Source organism: Botryllus schlosseri, chromosome 6 (genome assembly GCF_051294905.1).
Source record: "Botryllus schlosseri isolate E-star chromosome 6, Bs_hap1, whole genome shotgun sequence".
Taxonomy (NCBI): Eukaryota; Metazoa; Chordata; class Ascidiacea; order Stolidobranchia; family Styelidae; genus Botryllus; species Botryllus schlosseri.
This window is the reverse complement of record NC_137241.1, coordinates 16,494,417-16,514,810: the sequence shown is the minus strand read 5'-3', so window position 1 is coordinate 16,514,810 and position 20,394 is coordinate 16,494,417. Positions and strand designations below refer to the sequence as shown.

General features: G+C 41.8%; 2 protein-coding genes and 1 long non-coding RNA gene across 4 annotated transcripts in view; 1 reads left to right on the top strand and 2 right to left on the bottom strand.

Annotated features, from left to right (window-relative positions):
• LOC145441219 (uncharacterized) overlaps positions 1–20,394 on the bottom strand; it is a 114,011-nt gene that overhangs the window by 29,247 nt on the left and 64,370 nt on the right. The gene's annotated exons all lie outside the window — the stretch shown is intronic.
• Positions 3,621–13,851, top strand: LOC145441205 (poly(A) polymerase beta-like). Its single transcript, XM_080319023.1, has 15 exons — positions 3,621–5,428; positions 7,363–7,554; positions 7,617–7,670; positions 8,111–8,312; positions 8,785–8,923; positions 8,984–9,167; positions 9,226–9,377; positions 9,441–9,551; positions 9,615–9,702; positions 10,468–10,632; positions 11,363–12,004; positions 12,174–12,284; positions 12,359–12,459; positions 13,071–13,134; positions 13,198–13,851. The coding sequence occupies exons 1-14, from the start codon at positions 5,213–5,215 to the stop codon at positions 13,099–13,101; spliced, it is 2,388 nt and encodes a 795-aa protein (XP_080175149.1). The 5' UTR covers positions 3,621–5,212; the 3' UTR covers positions 13,102–13,134; positions 13,198–13,851.
• LOC145441206 (centriole, cilia and spindle-associated protein-like) lies at positions 13,738–15,889 on the bottom strand. Of its 2 annotated transcripts, none has more exons than XM_080319025.1 (5): positions 15,594–15,889; positions 15,408–15,532; positions 14,489–14,661; positions 14,316–14,432; positions 13,738–14,047 (listed from the first exon to the last, which is right to left on the bottom strand). In XM_080319025.1, exons 1-5 carry the CDS (start codon positions 15,794–15,796, stop codon positions 13,916–13,918), a joined length of 750 nt encoding a protein of 249 aa, XP_080175151.1. In that variant the 5' UTR covers positions 15,797–15,889; the 3' UTR covers positions 13,738–13,915. The 2 variants fall into 2 exon arrangements, with proteins under 2 accessions (XP_080175151.1, XP_080175150.1); XM_080319024.1 differs by having other exon boundaries at positions 14,489–14,664; positions 15,594–15,882.

Sequence of the window (20,394 nt, the reverse complement as noted above, 5' to 3'; positions counted from 1 at the left end):
CTATATCACGTGGCTTATCGCTGGTATATGACCTAGCGCATATCGTATAATTGACTCAGATCTACGAGACTCATGTACACTGCACTATCCGAATTACTGTAGGCCTACAATATATCTGGATAAGGCAATTGTTGTCATCTCTATTGAACTGCCAGTCAAGAACTACACGGAACACAGGACGTACGTGTCAGCTACTGCGGAAGTGCCAGTTAAGTATAAACTGTAAGCAGGGCCGTAACAGCACCCCCAAACTTTGGTCTTGGGCGCCCCATAGGGTTATAGACCGAACTTCTGGGGGGCTTCGCTTCGCCCCCCAGACCCACCTCCGGCGATAGCCTGTTTCCCGCTATTTATCATATTCGTTGGGAGTTTGTTTAGTGAATCAGCTTTTGTCGCCTAAGCGCGCGGAGCGCGAGAAATTTCTAGAATTCATGACTGAATCGGTCAGTATAATGGATGATCGGGAATTGCATATATATTGTTATCAATTTTTATCTACTCTCTGCTCACGTAATCAGATTTGCCGGTGAAGCTGAGTGAGGTGTGTTTGAAAAGGTAGGACCACTCAATAATAATTAAACATCTTCGGGCGTAATACCCGTTGGCAGGAACGATACAGCACCTCATCAGGCCCAAAAAAACGTGGGTCTTGTGCTCCCATAGGGTGATGAAACGACCCCTCCATCACGTTGTTCGCGTTTGTCACGAAATCATCTGTACTGTATTGTGAGCCAGCGCCAGGCGCGAAAATTTTCGATAATTTATATAAAATCGGTCAATCAGATCGGCGATTGCATATATATTATGCTATCAATTTATTGTCCTCTCTACTCACGTAATTAGATTTACCGGTAGAGCTGAGTGAAGTGTTTTGAAAACGGGAGGGCTCGTAAATAATAATTAAACATCTTCGGGCGGGCCGACCCGTCGATATGACTTCGATCGTTATGCATAATGTTATTTTGTGACTTCCAGTCTGCTATATCAAAAAATGTAGAATCGCCCAAACGTAGGCTTCTAAACTAAGAGACGCACACGATTTCAAATTGGTATTTCTTCACTGGCATAAAATTTTTCCCAGCGGGATGGCATTTGTCTTGTGAGGTTCAGATTGCAAAGACAGGAACATTCGGCGCCAGTCATTTAGGCGCCTATGGACAATTAAACCTTAATGTATTTTGTATATTTAACGAAGTCTTCGGTCAGCATAAGAGCATAGACCTTTTCGGCCAAGGTTTTCTCGTTCCCGATCGTTCTGGCACATTTCTTGGAGTCGCATGTTATATGGTCTAAAACTTGATTCTATGTCTTGGTGGGTCGTGGCGCGGTAAGGGCCCATGCAGTACCCAACAATAAAGATAAATGGCTACTTGAAATTCGCGCGCAACGCGAAAAAATTTTGAAAAAATTGCATACATTTTCAAAAAATACCATATGATTTATGCTAAGTCACGAAATAAGTTTGGGCCCCCTTCGAGCTCGGGCCCCACCAATTGGAGGGTTTGGGGTGCGGCAGTTACGGTGCTGACTGTAAGCTGATATCCGTAGGCAACGGACTTGCCGTATACTATCCCAGACGAACGGACGGGCTATATCTGTCACAGTGGGCACTTATCGTAACCTCCTGAAACTATAACAGGTTAAAGCTAAAAAAAGTCAGAATTCACTTTTCCGGATTAGGACTGCTAGATTACGACAGTAAGTAAATTCTAGATTGCGAAACATCAGTTTCAAACGTTATGATGGGCCATATACTGTTATGAACTATTTCATATGGGCGACAATGCGGTGTGAACGGAACCACGCAACCCCCTATCTCAATTATATTCACGGATTCTTTCGTGAAATCATAGGCCTACTGGTCACTCCATATCCACTGCGCGTGAGCGACGAAAATTATGGACTTTACTCAACTTTTCTGAAAATTAAATGGTGATACTCCGTGAAAACAGCCCCGAAATTCCTCAGGCTATCTTCCTGATCGGAGGATTAAACTACTTCTACTTGACAAACTTAAAATAGCGAAAAGTAATTAAATTAGGTAGATCACAAATTATTACGAAGTAGAAGTAGCGGGAGATTAAATCTACTTGAGTAAGTACCCAAGCAGCGGAAACTACTTGAGTACTTCAAAAAAGTAGAAGTACTTCGTTAGTGACCACCTCTGTGTGCAGGACAATTAATTCCATTATCATTTGATATTGAAAACTTACTTTTGGAGAATATAAGAATAAAAAAATTAACGTATAGCCTACATGATGCATAGGCTACTGTACTGTTCCTATATATGTTCAATTTACACCATCTATGATGGTAGACCAGGGACCTCAAACTTAAATTTGATCGCGGGTGAATTTCCTAGTTTTTTATGAGGTCGCGCGGCTCGCGGACCCCAGCAAGTAGGCTTTATTTAACGGAACCTTGCAGAATGACATTCCACAGTCCACATTTCGTCGTGATAATGTGATTTACTATGTAGCAATTCACGGCCGGCACGAAAGCAACCACATTTTTCAAATATTTGAATAAAATTGTTGTTGTGCTTGCTTTCGACGCGGGCCGCGGGACGTTTATATAGCTCAGTGCGCGAGCCGCACATAATGTTCTGAACTCTGGAGGTCCACATGCGGCCCGCGGGCCGCGTGTTTGAGACCCCTGATGTAGACTGTCACTAGAAACTAGACACTGACACTAGTAATAATTTTAACAATGACCAACTGATCTCCAACATGACATATTTGTTTGCAAATTTTGAGAGAACATCCTCATGGTTTGTGTAATTTATGGTTCTTCCTACCGGATATTTTGCGCCGGTGATACCGTTGAATTCTTCAGCAAACCTGAGATCGCATCAAATCAGAAAGAACTCACGAATCACGATGGAGGTTGATGATTCGCCCCCAGCAATCGCCAAGGAACGTAGCGTGATACAGTGAGACCAGTATTGTCAATTATTCGTTGACAGGAGCGACTATGTTTTGCTATCACGATGCTGAAGGCGTATCGGAATTACTGAGTTGAATTCACGCACGTGCCTTGTAGACCGCAGAACATATTACATTTATCAAAGTACGGTGCCATAGCCGATACGCCCGACAGCGCAGTTATCACTCAAAGTACTTGCCCACCTGGCCTACTTCATTTTAGATATTATTTTGAAAATGAATATTTCAACACTTTGAAACTTCTTCTGACATTGGTATATGAAATCCCAAAAGTATAGTATAGGCTACCAAGAAACAGAAAGGATTGCTTAATACTGGACATAACATATAATATACATCAAAATATTGAATTGAGCCGATTAAACGAATTATTGTATTTGCATGATTGTCTAACTAGTTAATAGACAGTAAGACAGCCATCATATCAATGCAAACCATTTGAATCGCTGCTCGCTGTGAAGTCCTAATCGTGGGATGCATTGTCGAGTTTAAGAATTAGACCCGTTGGTGCAGGGCCGGAGTGGAATTGGTGGCAACGTCACGCAGGATTTTCTGTTTAATTCCTTAATTATTCTATTAAGAAAAGCTCTCATCACGCAGGATTTATTTCAAAAAATGGACAGAGATTCCATATAGGGTGCAGGGTGTATACTGTATATATCTGTCATCAAATTAGAAATTACAAGCCTCGTTTTTTCACACCTTGTAGGTGCGGCTATGAGTTGTATGCTCCCTGTTATTTACTCTAGAAACTCAATGCAGATGATTTCAACTGCTTTCTGTCATATAATGATGAATGAATTTGAGATGAATACTATTGACATCCTCCAACCTTTGGCCGCATTGACTGTATTATGATTGTTTATCAATGTTTTTGCTGATTCCTGAGATGGCCCTGGGCCCTAATTTGCGACTGCTCTTTTATTATCTACTGATCTTCGTACATGCATCAGAGCATCTGAAAAAAGAAATTTGTATTTTATACTCGACCATTTTGGCTATGGTTGGTCATTGATTTTGATAAACAAACTTAGTTTGTGATAACTTAATTGCATTGCATCATTTATGAAGTAGATTAGGGCTATTGCAGGGACAAATTACGATTCTTTGAACTTACATTTGGCAAATTCAATTCATAATCACACTCTAATTTTGGAAGTTCCGCCCATTTTTAACTCTAATTTTGGTCTAGTATGATAGTGATTATGATTAAATACAAACCTTTACACTGACAATATTTTAATGCTGTTATTCCATTATTGTAGGACTAGGGCTCTGGAGCAAAATGAAATACTTGAGTGAATCAATTATGCATCTAGTATTAGTCCTCAAGTAAAGTCATGGCGTATAGCTGTAGCCCACCACTCATTATGGCGTCATTACAGTATGAAGGAAATGGAAAGTTCAAATATGCAACTGTCAGGCGACCCCCAAAAATGATGCCAGTTGCACCGCAGCAATACTATTCGATGTCTCCCCCCTTATTTCATAATATTTTATGAGTATGTTGAGACTGATCTCTGTTTCACGTAAATATATTCTTAAAAACATGCGTGACCAATTGACTACCGTTAGTGCTACGAGTTTTGAATGATCAATCTTGATTGCAAGGCTTCGACAGTTTGAAGAAGGTATAGAAACGATGATTCATATTGATAAAATACGTCTTAGTAGAAAGGGGTCTATCATTTTGGTAACCGAAAAAATTGTCTGTCACAGTTGGATTCGAATCATTCAATTCTGATTAGCGAATTCGAATTCGTAGTTCCTAGCAGAATATCTAGCTCTAGGCACTTCTGCAACTCAATTGCTTGATTTGTGTTATAAACTTGATACCATGTTGAAAATCATGCTATCTGGGATTTTTCCATGATGGTAATAACTAATAACTTCTCACTGTCTGTTTTGAAAATACTGTTAACTGTACCACCGTATAGCCTAACGAATGTGTGATGATAGATCCCAATTTAGATTGATCTGTAAGTCATTATGTACAATTGCACGTTAGGCTATACTACCGTACTGTTTATTATTTACATTGCCATCAGGATCGCAGAACTTCAGATTGTAAAGCTATAGTGAGGTTTCAGGTGGCGATATAATATCTGCAGCCTTCACATTCTACTGTGGGTGATATTTTTATGAACTTGAAATGCATTGCTTTGAACTTGATACCTAAATAAGTTAGCCTGATTTGTTGATGTCTCTATCTGCATAATCACCTCTTTGTACATGCCATGTTTGCAGGATCACATTAATTGTGTAAGATGTCCGGCTCACAGCAAAAATCCTATGGTAAAACTTCTCCAATCAGTTTGGCTGAACCCACGCCAATGGATCTATTGTTGACACAAAAAGTTATGGAAGTAATCAGGCCCTTGGGGGCATTCGAATCTAAGGAGGAGATGGAGTTGAAACAGGAAGTGTTGCGAAAATTGAATCAATTGGTTAAAGACTTTGTAAAACGCATCAGTGTTCAGAAGGTATGGGTATATGATTCAGAGCATTCACACAAAATGTCCTTGCTAAGCTAACTCGCCATCGAGTGGATTAGTGATAGTTGATTTCGATTTTTCGAAAACAAATCCACTCCTAACTGTATTATTTTGACACTTATTTGATTAACACACTACATCAAGAAGTGTTCTCCATGAACACAGTGTTTTTGTTCTCAACGAGTGTTCCCTATGACCATGGATGAGCGATGCTGCCCCGTGCCCATGACCACATCATAGATTGCTCTATTTATTCCTCATCCGGATATTTCTCGGTCAATGCACACTGCACAGCGCATTGACAATTTTGGGTGTAGATCCCGCCTATTGAGTTGCCTTTGGCCTGCAATGCGCCATTTTGTATCCGTTTAAACCACTTGTTCCCAACTTTTTTCCTCCATGGATCCATTTTGGTTATTCATCAAAGTTTTGGAACACCCAAAGATTTGCTGCGAATATAGCTCGATAATAATATGATATAGTAATTATAGCAAGTTCCGTCTTTGGAGGCTATTCTTATTTAACAATTTAATAATATATTGTAGCCTACATCATATGGTTGTATAATTTTCTCTGCTGCTGCTAACTAGCTAGAGACTTGCTGAACTTATCAATTGCTCATTGGCGTCTTGTGTTCTTATAATTGTTTATTAAATATTGCAAGATATATTTACTTGTTAGTTGTGCAATATCTGATTTATGTTTTACTTTAGCTATGGCCGCCTGTATAATTTCTTGTCTCATCAATGCAGTCTTGTTATCATTTTCATTATTTGCGATCTATTTATTGTAACAAATAAACCTAATTGATTGATCGAAAATTGATGGTCTTAAATATGTCTTAATCTGTGATAAGAGTGTTTGATATGAGTTGACTCTATAAACATTCTATTGTTTAACTTGATTCTTGACTATGAATCAGCAGAGGTTGTCAATACAGAAGTACTTCTACTTTTTCACAGCACTCGAATAGATTTTACCTTCGTATACTTGTACTTCAGGGCTTTTTAGGCAAACTATTTACCTTGCACTTTTTATTTTGAAAAGTAGAAATAGTGCTGGGTTGGGTTTCTTTTGGTGAAACTGGCATAACAACTCAATTTAATAGCCCCCGATTCACGGTTGTATCTATTTGTAGTGTAATTTGATTAATCTTACAGTTTCTGAGCTAGTCATCTCTCATTAACTAACTGCTAAGATTACGCAACCCCTAGATCAAATGTACTTGTTGCAACTTCTTGGTCAAGTAGTTTTTAGGCCTGCATTTTCTATCTCTGCTTGAAGCACTTTTTACATATCTTAGAAACCTCTACTAGTAATTGATAATACTTCAACTTCTACTTTGTAGCAACACAGACTACTTCGATCACCTTTGTGAATGAGGTACGATGTGATTGATTCCAAAGTAGATTGCTTCTCCAGTTCAACTGTGATTTACACTGGCAGTTTTTGTGTCATAAGCGTTCAGCGCCACCGAATCTCATATTTTGTAAAGTCTATCATGGCAAGACAGCATAATAGTGTGTGTAGTATCTAGCTTTTTGCTGGGTAGGTTGTGAGTTCAATCCCCTATTCGGTCAGATCAAATATTTGATCGGCTAAACGGCTTCCCCACAAGGTTCTCAGCGTACCAAGATTGAGGGGAAAGAAAAATGGTGGTGCTGACTTGATAATCTTGGAGTCTCTTTGCATCTCCATCATCCTAGCATGTTAATGGTGTGAACGAGAATATAATGCCTTCCCTCCTTGAAATGTTTTCCTCAGACTTTCTATGTAATTGGTTTATCATGAGTTGCATCCTCGTAATGGTTGCGTCAACTGAAAGTTGCTTACACAAATTGAATGCTCCAGTTTTCAGTGCTCAAAGATTGTTTTGAATGTGGTGTCATGCAAAATAGCAAGCTCTTACAATTTATCTGCAGAATCTTCCGCCGTCAATGATTGAGAAGTGCGGTGGAAAAATTTACACGTTTGGCTCGTACCGACTTGGGGTTTGTGCGCGCGGCGCTGATATTGATGCGTTGTGCCTTACTCCGCGACATGTCGACAGGCATGACTTTTTCACCACATTTTATTCCATGCTGGAGGAGCAGGATGGCGTGAAAGATATAAAAGTAATTCCTCATTGGTGATTGCCCGGGTGCAGATTTTGTGAGTTGCGTTATTATTTTAATAGGCCGTGGGAGAGGCGTTTGTGCCCGTAATCAAGCTCATGTTCGACGGCGTTGAGGTGAGTGGTAAATTGCAAATCGTAACATCAATTCATCTTACAGGTAATCAGCTTTTTGATATTTGGGAATTCTTTGTGACTTAGGCCTATTCCTTGAATCATATCTGTAATCACATGGGCAGAGATAGCTTGTGGTGTCAATATTCCGTTTACACAATACGGCTGTTATCTTTCTGAATATTTTTACCTCAAATTGGGAGGCTTTCACCTGTCCCTTTGTAGATACATTTCACAGCTCTCACCATTTTGCCTTGAATTTTAATGTTTGAATCGTTATCGAATCTAAACACAATCATCTTGGGATAACTGTGTGTGGCCATTTAGAAGAATGTGCAATTTTAAGGCGCAGTGTAACAGACGTGGATTGTGCGATAACAAAATTATCTGGTACGAGTGGCTCGGAGTTGATTCATTCCTGAACCACCGTCTGTCCTTTGCAGATGGATATTCTCTTTGCACGTCTTGCGTTACAAGTTATTCCGGACAAATTTGATCTTCGCGACGACGACCTCTTGAAAAACCTGGACATCCGATGCATACGGAGCTTGAACGGCTGTCGTGTGACGGACGAAATATTACATCTGGTACCGAATAAGGAGAATTTCCGAAACACCCTTCGTGCGATCAAGCTCTGGGCCAAAAGTATGTCAATAGCAGAGGTTGCTTATTCATATATGTATTTCTCAATGTGTCCAATGCATGGCAAGCATTGTGTTGCTAAGTTGGGAAAATCATGTTCACCATGTGGTTTTTGTTGTAGCAGTTGTTTATGATGTATATGCGAGAAAGGTTTGATATCTCCCTCTCTTTTCAATGCTATAACAAAGTGTCACATCTCTGACTTTCTGCATGCTCGACTCTCATGCAAAATAGTACATGACGCATAAAGTTGGCTGTACAATTGATTGAGAGAAAGAGAGAAAGAGAGTCGCATGAATATATAGACTTTGCCGTGATGACGGAGCTTTAGCATTCGTCAAAGTCAATTTGTTGGATTGTAAAAAGGCTTTTGCGATTTAAATGCTACATTAAATACTTTTTGTGTGGGTGATGCTGCCCTATATGAAGTGCGAAAACAAGATATTGCACAGGATAAGCCGAGCTTCCTTTGCAGGGCGTGGAATATACAGCAACATGTTGGGATACTTGGGGGGCGTATCGTGGGCCATGTTGGTCGCGAGGACGTGTCAACTCTATCCGAATGCGGTTGCCGCCACCCTGATACACCGTTTTTTCTGGGTGTTTTCGCAGTGGTGAGTTTGACACTACCCTCGCTGGACATGCGGAACTGCTAGCCGTGAAATCTTATACAGGGAATGGCCGAAACCAGTCTTGCTGAAACAACCGGAGGACAAAAGCAATTTGAACCTACCCGTCTGGGACCCCAGGTACAACCCGTCGGACAGACTGCATTTGATGCCGATAATCACTCCAGCATATCCACAACAAAACTCGACGTACAATGTAACGAGGTCGTCGTTGACCGTTATGAAACGAGTGAGTTTTTGGATTATTTTTGGCGGTATGCCGCATATGAGACAGTTGCGATTTGCAGGAATTTGACGAAGGGTACAGAAACGCCATGGACATTTACGACAATAAAGCGAGTTGGTCGAAACTTTTCGAAGAACCAAACTTCTTCAATGAGTACAAGCACTTCATCGTCTTGACGGCGAGTGCCGAGAAGGAGGAGCACTATAAGAAATGGTATTTGCTAGCGTTTGACATTATTTGCGACTTTCGTGTTACATAAACAATCTACTATCACAGGACCGGGTTAGTGGAATCTAAGATTCGTATATTGGTCGGATATTTGGAAAGGAACGATTACATTCTGATTGCGCACATTAATCGCAAGTCCTTCCCGTCCATTGACGAGCAGTAGGTTTACTACTTCTTGTTAGCCTGGTAGCCTTTCACCAATTCGTTCTTCTTTTATGTCAGATCGAAGCATGTCACGAGATGGTTTCTCGGTCTCAGCTTCATTAACAATCTAACGAATATCAACATCAATTTGACGCACGACATTCAAGTATGTTGGTTAATCAGTGTAGTAGTTCGAAATTTTTCATTTCATTTTTTTATATTCAAATTTCTCGCGTAACCCACCAGGGATGACGTAATTGCGGTATCACTGGAACAGAGTAATATTCTATAATCCATGAGCAATTCCCGATATTTTTAGCTCTGAAATCCCGTGTGGGCAAATCACCGATTATATTAACCCTATTTATACTTTGAATTCATTTTAAAAATAGTCACTATGCCGGCCTATTTGTTTTTAGTATTTTTACAAACTATTTACCTTTCCTAAATGCAAGGATGCAGCTGCAGATGTTCTTCACAATTCTGCAGATAACATGTAGGAAATCTTGTCACTGTTTTTGCAAATTATGGTTGCTGTCAATTAATGTTGTGTTGTCAGACAATATCTACTATAGAGTGTGGTGCAGCACATTAATGCGTTACCTTTATCCAGTGCCCACTTCACGGACATACTACATGCATTAATGCGCAATCTACTTGTTTAGCATGCTTTTTATACAATGGAATTTGCGCCAAATTTGAAACTTCACAGTTCCCCTGATAGGAAATTAACATCAAAGCTATAGGGCATTATTTTGGACGAAAGAAATCGAAAATTATGCTCTGAATGCCACACCGGTGTCAGCCAAACTCAAGTTAGTTTGAAATAGATGAAAACATAATATAACATAATTTCCGTGTTTTGTGCTGTTGTTAGGAAAGTGTCGCTTTTAATAAATATTACATTTTTACGTCTGCATATGTTGTTCAGAGCTTCACAGACACCGTACACCGACAAGCGCACAGCTCCAAAGTGCACGAAGACGACATGAAAGTCGAAGCCACCTACGCAAAGCGAAACCAACTGCCTCAATATTTACCGGCCGACATCTCCGCAACGTTGAAACCGCCGACCAACAAAACACAGAAGAAGAAGGTAGCGGGCGCATGCGCATTTTCACTCCTTAAATCATGGGTTTTCGAACTGGGGTCCGTGAGACAATTTTCTAGGACTGCGAAGCACCTTCCAAAAAAATAAACGCAATCCCGGAGATAAAAGTTTTGCGGAAAGTGTCGGTTTTCAGGCCACTTGTTTTCCAAATCAAACTTTGAAAAAGGCCGTTTCACACGTAGCTTTGTGAGCCTGGCGTTTTTGATTGTTACAGCAAAGATTGCGATCAAGCCAAACGGTCGAAATATATACAATTACCAATATTAGTGACAAAATTCATTCATTAATCTTAAAAAGTTTTCTAGAACTATAATATAGTTGCACACTGATTTCTCATGATATTTTTATTCGGGATTCTGGTGCGTAGCCAGCGGATGACATGAACAGATAAAAGTCTTGCGTTCCCTGTTACCTAATGCGGCGCAACTGTGTAATACTGGACTTGGTTCGTAACGGATAGGGTGTGTGTGTGTGGGTGTTTGTAAATCGTACATAGAAAGGGTGTTAATCCCCCATAGAAGTATGATGGTCAAGGCCCCAAGATCAGATTTTTCTTGGTGTGAGAAAGCTCTTTTTACCATGAATTTGGTATTGTGTGTTTATTCGTGTTGGTGTTTTCAAGAGACTTTTTGCCATATGAAATTCCTTGGAAACTACAGAATGATTTTTATTTAAATTTGAGAATCACCACTTTCAATTCACCTCACCCTCGCAGGGTTCCACAAACGTGACGGACACGTCCAGAGCCACGGGCAGCCCGGCGTCTGCCACCAGCTCTGAAGGAAAACGCGACACCAACGAGTCGTGCGTCACGGACGACTCGTCAATTATGGAGAACTCCCGCGCTAACACGCCCACCCCTCCCGTCTGCGAAAGTGTCAACGGCTCGTTAACGCCGGCGTCTTCGGAGACTCCGATGGTCACGTCGCCTTCCCAGACTTTTCGCTCTGACGCGATGGACAGCTCGTCGCCCATTCGAAGCACGGTTTCGAAAACCGAAGCCAGGGTAGTGTCAGCGAAACCGTCGCCTATTCGCGCTCCCCCGCCTGTAAATCACACGGAACAGCCCAAGACCATTCCTACAGTGCCTTCCAATCGCGGAGCCTCGCAAGTCAACAAGCAGGGACATTCCATTCCCGTGATAGGACGGAAACAGCCCACGCCGTTCTACCCGCAGCACTACGGCTCTTACCAGACGCAAACCGTACAGCACCACATACCGACTATTACGAGTCTGCAGACATTTCAGCAGTACAACTCGCGGAATTACCGTACTCAACCCACTCCTTCGTACAATCACGTGATACAGACCATTCCCAGTGCGGTCGCCGGTAAAAACGGCAGGCCGTATTCTGATGTAAGTTTCAGCATTCTCGAATTCAGCCAGTTCTATAGAACCATCTCACGAAATCGATGGAGATCAGTGAACCGGTTTTGTAACAGAACCGGCTAAAAATTTTGACTCTTGATGACAAAAAATTCCACCACTGGCCGCAACCCCGTAACGTTTTCGTGCATTTTGTCAGCCTATCGACATCAAGGGGAAGAAAAGACCGCATTCGCCTATGCAGAGCGAGCAGCAGTCTGCTAATCTGAAGCTCTTCAGCCCCGAGAGGAATTCGACCATCACGTCTGGGGTGCCAATGAATCTAATGTGTTCTAGCGTGAACGAACGTTGTGATTGATGACATTTCCGCTTTGTCTCACGCAGGTCTTACCTCACGACATTGAACTTCCGGACGTCTCTACTCCGACAGAGAAGAACGTGCAGATATTACCGAGCAAGAATAGTATAAAAATGAAGGCGCAAAGGTACGTCGGGGATTTATTACGGTTTCTGCGGTGTTTGGATATAGATGCTGGTGTTTTTGGTCTATCCATGGGATTTGCGTCTTTATTGCAACCACGATTTGTGCGTGCGCCTCTCGGTATTTGTGTCGATGGATTGTGGGGTTGGGGTTGCAATGTGACGAAAATGGCCGTTTGTGTTATTGGTGTTGATGCATCAGCACTCACTTATATACAGGGTTGGCATAGGCATATGGCATATATGTATCCTTATATTGAATGGTGATGTCTGATAAAACTATATAGAATTTAGTTGTAAGATTTGTCCTTATTTTTTTAATGTGCCTTTTTTGGCAGTGAGGATAGGATGTGCTTAGTTGTTGATCGATTGAGGGGGCTACCCTGCTTATATATGTGTCAATCGAAGAATCGGGACTTCGAGCTTGGACTGCGTCGAAATGGCCATTTGCAAATCGGCGACAAAATTGTTGGTGTTATTTTTGATGGGTCAAGAGATTTGTATAAATGTCAGTAGATCATGATGATAATGATTATTAAATTTCTGCACTAATTCTATTACATCAGCCATGGTTTGAGAACCTCTCTAGTTTCCTTGTGATGTTTTATTTTGAAAGGCCAAAGGGAAAAAGTCAAGACGGCAGGTGAGATGCTGTGGCCGCAAGTCGCGTTGGGTGCGAAGTAAGTACATTATACTGTTCTTGAATCGCCTTTATGGTGAAACGTACTAGTCATCTTTCACAGATATTGCTTGACGAGATGTTACCCGCGTAAGAGATGAGTATACGTGTTCCTGACGGTGAGTATGCTCCTGGGCTGTGACTTCAGGATGGTATAGCATCTGGACGCGGAAGAATGAACGATTTGTTTTTTGCCACAATCTGGGGTGGGTGATTGGTCAATCTTGGAAGTCCTTAAACCTTTTTACTGTTCTTTTTTATAACTTAACATGAGAAAAATGAAAAAAAATGATGTCATTTCTGTGTGTGTATTCTCACTCTTGTTGCCGAGATTGGAAGCCTTTTTCAATCTCCTTTTTTTATTCGACACTCTTTTGCTCGCAGCAGTGCCCGTGTATGTCCTGATTTAGTAACAGTCGTAGGGCATTCTTTGACTGAACTGTGTGAGCATTTGCATATATCTGTACCGCGAGTATGTCCCTCTGGTATGCTGCTTGACGCTAATGTTGGATTCTGTTATTTACGCAGTGCTTCTGAGGTCGTTTGTAAAGCAGTTCCCAACCACATGAAATGTTCCCCAGTCTTTTCACGATCACCCACCGGCCGAGCTGATATTCTTTTATTGTTGCTAAAACTTATCACGTTTTTCTATAAAGGTTGCAAAATCTTTAAAACCGGTAAAAAAAAACCAAAAAAAAATAAAAATATATATGCCGAAGTGTCTCCTTGTGTTACGGATTGCATCGGGATTGCTAGGAGCGTATAATTGTGTGTTGTACATATCATCTAGTCACAGGCCGCTTGGTTTTGCGCTTTGCTTCTTCGCGACTCGACACTGCCGACACAGGCCTGCTGGCACCATTGCGGGAGTAGCACCTCTGATACTCAGTCATCCATACGTCGCTTAACGTAGCCTGTGTGGTATAAGCAGTAATTGAAAGATACTCAGAAGTATCATGGCAAATTTCTTCAATCACAAGACTATGATTTTCATCTTCCCAACGGTTGAATGAATATATTCAAAAAAGTGTAACTCTGTTACTGTGCAACACGTCCGGGTTATTACGATTAATTTACTCACAATTAATTAAGTAATGCTTATTCAAATACCAATTCGGCCAGTCAAAAAAAAATTTTCTTGGGTACTCAGTTGTAAGGATATGATTTGGGCGGCCGTTGTACCTTTTGTCTACATTGCAAAGCAGCGGCGATTGATGCACGACTTTTCGCTTGTACTTCGTCGTGTTTTTTTCTCCTTTGCTTTAGCACCTTCTTTCTTTTCAGCGCCGACGGGTAAACCTGGAATATAGGATGTAGTACGAGAATTTCCCTTGGGTATTATGCAGGATTCTCACGTATTCCTTGTTAGCATTAACGTTGTGTGTGAATTTGCGGCTGGTGTCCAGTTCCTTGTCTGCCCAGCCGTAGGTGACAAACGGAGGTTTTTCAACTGATGGCTCCGTCGTTGTAGGCTTTTGTTTTTGACTCTTCCTGCCGTGACTGGTTGCTACCGGTTGTGGACCTGTTTCTACTATTGACAGAGCATACATTTCAAGAGCCACAGTATGGTGAGGACGAAAGTTTTATATCAACTTCAAGTCCTCATCCCATTTTCCTCTGGCAAATAGTGAAGGAAATTTCAACGGTCAATCAATGTTATGTCTACTACAAAGGTCAATCAATGTTAGGACTACTTCACCTCGGAGACAAAAGCGCACAAGTACAGCACACGCGCTTCAACTAAGAACAACTACCATATGATCAGGACTGAATACAAGAAAACGCATTGCTCTATCAATCAAGTATGCCGGACCCCAATTGTGGAACAGCATCTCGCCGGCTATCCGACAGTCGTCGAGCATGTCCGCATTCAAGTCGAAATACAAGCAATTTCTTCTAAATCAATACTAGCCAGTCTTCAGGATTACCGGACCACGACCGAACTAGGACCTCGCCCTCCGGCACATACCACCCCATTTTGTCGCTTGCGTCTTATATTCTCTGCATTACTTTTCATTCAGTGTGCATGCCTCTTATTTACTTCGCCTAGGCTAAGGTGGGTGTCTGATCTTAATGGCTACTCCAAGTTGTTTCGACACCCTCCTATCTTTTCATTGTATCGCAGTCTTGTGATGTTTTGAAACGATGAAAATATTAATAAACCTGACTGACCGACTTAAAATGTGGTCGTGATTTCCATAATTTTCAGCGAGAGAAGCAAATAGGAGCAAAGAGTGTGATATTTATTCTGATATAACATCTGTGTATAGCTACCTTCTGCAGGAACCTCAGACGCCAGCTTAATCACCTCCTGCTCCTCATAGTGAACGTCTTTTGTCGCATCAATGGCACCAGTAGTGTCGCACGATTGATCATTTACTATACCGGTAATCTGTGGACTTAAAGGAGTTTGAATATTCAATGTTAAGGTTTGAATGCTAATCACTAAATAGTACATACAGACTCTGAATCGGCGTTGTTCGTCCCGAACGGTCGGAACTACCAGTATCTTGCGAGTCCCATTGTATTTCGAAGTGAGCTGCTTCTTTCTGGCGTCGCTCACATCTGTAGGTGTACAACTCCTCGTGAATAGATTTAGAGTATTTTTCGGTTGGAACCAGGTACGACCTTTGATACTCTGACTTTCGAGGATTGCGTCCCATTTTATGCACCAAGTCTAATAAAAATCACGATCGAAGGGCGAAGGCTGGCTATGTCAGTTATTTTCGGATGTGTTTTGATTCAAAATGCACTCATGCGTTGCAAACGTCAAATCGCCACGCTTCAGTAATTTTTCTATGGTATTTCCCACTGAACTATAAACGAACTGATCGCTACCGTGGCCCAAAAGTACAAAACTAAGGAGATGTTTTGCGATTCTCCTGATCGGGAGCAAGATCGAAGTACTCGCAGAGAATTTCGGCATTCCTGACTTTGACATTTAGAGGCGTTCAAAGCAGTTAGCGTTGTTACTAGGTATCGAATTTGAATCGAGTATTAATTTTAATGATTCGAGTCGAGTAGTTAAAGACGATTTTTTCGAGTACTGAAATGATACGCTCCTCGTAACTCAAAGTTAATTTACTAACGAGAATTATAGTTTCGATACTGTTTTCCACTGATCCTTGAAACCTTGATTGGCCTTGTCACACCATGCGAGACATAGTACAAAGCTCCGTACGTTACACATTTCCGAAGTCATGATCATCCCACAACATGGTCAAGAAGTGCAATGAAATCGGTATGGTCGAAAAAATACTAAAGTAACTTTAATGTGACGGAAAACAGGCATTATATTCTCAGTGGTGGTGGCATAAAATGTACATATTTGAACTTTGACATAGTATATTCCGGTGTGACGTCATAATGAGTGATACTTGACTGGACTCTAAGCGTAATATGTGATTCAGAATCGAATCACTCAGGTACTCGATTTTGCCCAGCCCTATAGTTGTTAGCAGAGGTGTTCAGTAACGAAGTACTTCTACTTTTTGGAAGTACTCAAGTAGTTTTCCTCTACTTCTAGTTCTACTTGAGAAGCTTTTTTGTCTACTTTGACCACCTATGGTTGTTACATAAGTAGAAGTTGAAGTAAGTAGAAGTGGTGATTTCCACGGCCTGAATTCAAGAATCCCAATCGGTGCTCAAGCACTGCTTGTGCCTCAAACAAGAATGAATGGTATTCAATAACGTAACTCAAATCTTAAGTTTAAAGTCGCTTTGAGGCCCGCATTCTTGAGTGCGAGTTTCTTGTGATAACTCATGGTATTCTAGAACAGGGCTCTTCAACCGGGTGTATATCGTACACCCTGGGGTGTACCGAAATTGCAAAAGGGTGTACGACTCAAATGGGGTGTACTGGGGTGTACCAGAGATCCGCATTAAAAATACCAATGACTAGCTAAAGCTAGCACAATAAACAGGCAATTTAATGCTTCAGAGCATTTTGACCGGGTGTGCAATATTGTACAATGTTCATATCAGCTGTAACTATAGCTTGTGCCACTACGTCTGATCAGAGTCGGATCACAAGCTTTATGTAGCCTACATATAATTCGATAACATGAATATATTTTTGAGCGAATGACATCAATCAATCAGTCAATCAGTATATGAATATTTTCATCATTTCAAAACATCACAAGACTGCGATACAATGAAAAGATAGGAAGGTGTCGAAACAACTTGGAGTAGCCTTTAAGATCAGACACCCACCTTAGCCTAGGCGAAGTAAAGAAGAGGCATGCACACTGAATGAAAAGTAATGCAGAGAATATAAGACGCAAGCGACAAAATGAGGTGGCATGTGGCGAAGGGCGAGGTCGATGTTCGGTCGTGGTCCGGTAATCCTGAAGACTGGCTAGTATTGATTTAGAAGAAATTGCTTGTATTTCGACTGGAATGCGGACATGCTCGACGACTGTCGTATAGCCGGCGAGATGCTGTTCCACAATTGGGGTCCGGCATAGGCTACTTGATAGAGCAATGCGTTTTTTTGTATTCTGTCCTGATCATATGGTAGTTGTTCTTCGTTGACGCGCGTGTGCTGTACTTGTGCGCTTTTATCTCCGAGGTGAAGTCATCATCATCATCATTGGTTTATTAGCAATTTTATCATTTCAATACACCACAAAAATGCGATACAATGAAAAGACAGGAAGATGTCGAAGCGACAAGGAGTAGTGTATGGAATCTGACACCCACCTTGGCCTAGGCGATGTAAAGAGGAGGCATGCACACTGAATGAAAGTAAAGAAGATAGTATAGAAAAAGAAAGCTACAAGAAATAGGGCGGCATGTCATGGGAAGCGAGATCGATAGGTCAGTCGTGGTCCGGTAATCTTGAGGATGGACTGTATTTATTTAGTAGTAATTGCTTGTATTTCGACTTGAATGTGGACATGCTCGTCGACTGTCGAATGGCCGGCGGGATACTGTTCCACACATCAGGTCCGGCATATTTGATAGAGCGATGATCTTTGTTGCAGTTATAGGCGATTGTCTTGCGTACTGGTGTGGTTGTGTGTCTTGTGTAGTCAAACCAGCAAATAGCTGCTCTGTGATGACAAAAGTGTTGGGTAGTGGGGAACAGGACCGTAACTGCCGCACCCCGAACCCCCCAAATTTATGCCCAATTAAAAAAAAAATTCGCGCGGGTGGCGCGATTTAATATTGCCGAATATCTTGATTATTGGGTACCCTTCCCCACGAAAATACGTAGAATCTATAGAAATGGAGACGTCGGCCATTACTGCGCCAGGACGCGCCAAGGCATATGAAGTTATAGGCCATAACATGCAACTCCGAGAAGTGTGCCAGAACGATCAGCAGCGGGAAGACCTTGGCCGAGAAGGAATGCCCTTGTGGTGACCCAAAACTTCGATACAATATACATATATGTTTCATTGGCTAAATGGCTGGCCCCAAATGTTTCTGTCCTGGCGATCTGAACCCCACAGGACAAATGCCATCTCGCAGGGAAAATTAATTTGCCATTAAAGCAGTACCAATTTGAAATTGTGCGTGCCTTGTAGTTTTAGCGATTTCCATATCTTTTGACATAGCAGATATAGCAGGTCACGAAATAGCATAATGTAACGAAGTCAATATACCAACGGGTCCGCCCCAAGATGTTCAATTCATATTTAGGGTTCCTACCTTTTCCAACACACCTCACTCAGTTCTACCGGTAAATCTGATTACGTGCGCAGGGAGGGGATAAAAAATTGATAGCAAAATATATGCAATTCCCGATCATATTGGGCGATTCAAACACGAATTATATAAATTTTTCGCGCTTCGCACGTTTAGTCAAAATAAGGCTACACACTAGAAGACGTAAGGTAGCTGATAAGTTGCAGGGAAAAAGCGTACAGGCTCGGCGGGGCTGCGGGGTTTCTGGGGACCCAATACCAACGTTTTTTTTTGTCGGGGCTAACAAAGTGCTGTTACGTTCCTGGTGACGAATGAAGGCTCGGAATATATCTGAAGTGGGAAATGAAGACAAGAAGGTTGGGAACCACTGTTTTAGAGAAATAGGCACATCGTCGCCGTCGATTACCACGCATTGAACAGGATTATAACTCCAAGATAAGAGGTGGGCCACAGCACATTTTCAAAGCGGAAAATGGGCCACGGCCAAGAAAGGGCTGAGAACCCCTGGTCTAGCATCTTCGCGATCTCCAAAATAACGGCAGACGCACCCCGAGGTTTAGGACAACTGTCTTTGACTAAAGTCAATAGACGTTGCAAGAAATCACGCGCAGCGCGAAGAAATTATTTAAAATATCATAAATCTGTTCAAAAATAATATTGTTTATCTTGATTTGGGCCTACTTCAAGCCTTCTAAATTCCAGACATTCAGGCATATTTCAGAATTCCTCCGGGGCGCAGTTTTTACAGTGAAATTTCGGACACGTCCCGGAAATTCCGGACGTATGGCAACAATAACGTAGGCCTTAACCAAAGCTCAGTGCTTGGGCCGGTCCTCTTCGCTTTGTCAACATTTATGAAAGCTCCTCATAGCAGAGGCTACCACGTTGTTCGATGATGAGTGATGACGAATCACCTCCCCTCTTACACATCCTCTACGGCTACGCCTACAGCAAAGTGACCGCTGACCAGTGATTAAATACCCAAAGTGCATATCAGTGGACGGCCCATAATAACGTTTGTGTCAACGCTGCCAATTCCCAATTATTGGCCGTAAATTCCGAAAACAACTATAACTGTTTACATTACTGGTCAACCGATTTCCAACGCGGAAATACGAAATACCTCGGGGTTTAACTGGACTCGAAGGGGAAGCGAGTGGCACAGTGTGCTAATCGACACCGCCACGACACCAGTGGACAATGGTTGCTGGTTCGCGTCTCGGCTCTGCCATGTTTCTATGTGTCCGAGGTATATCTGGGCTCCTCATCGCCGATACCGCTGTAAAGACGGCGCCTTCAACAAACCAGGGGAAGAGAGTCGAAATCAAGAAAGCCGGTATCGGAGACCAAAAAAAGTACGCAAGAATGTTGAAAGACCTCAAAAGACACGAACTTATGATAGTACTGTGCGGGCGCAAATGACCCAACTGTTGATAAGCGCCAATTGTGTTAACAAAACAAACAAACTGGACTCGAACATGTCTTAAAAAAGTCACATCCAGTCGCCAAACAAAATTGTCACGTTGACGTGGTCTCTGCTACAACCTTAGAGACTACATGCCGCGTTGGGTCCATAGGATAGATAGTCTTTAAATCCATATTTCAA

Bases quoted from the DNA above. Each gene is read 5' to 3' on its own strand.
- LOC145441205 (XM_080319023.1), top strand. From the start codon at position 5,213: ATGTCCGGCTCACAGCAAAAATCCTATGGTAAAACTTCTCCAATCAGT. The intron at 5,429-7,362 runs GTATGGGTATAT...ATTTATCTGCAG, and splicing joins AACGCATCAGTGTTCAGAAG to AATCTTCCGCCGTCAATGAT. The intron at 12,285-12,358 runs GTGCCAATGAAT...TGTCTCACGCAG, and splicing joins ATTCGACCATCACGTCTGGG to GTCTTACCTCACGACATTGA.
- LOC145441206 (XM_080319024.1), bottom strand. From the start codon at position 15,796: ATGGGACGCAATCCTCGAAAGTCAGAGTATCAAAGGTCGTACCTGGTT. The intron at 15,533-15,593 runs GTATGTACTATT...AACTCCTTTAAG, and splicing joins ACAACGCCGATTCAGAGTCT to TCCACAGATTACCGGTATAG. The intron at 14,433-14,488 runs GTGAGAATCCTG...CCTATATTCCAG, and splicing joins TTAATGCTAACAAGGAATAC to GTTTACCCGTCGGCGCTGAA.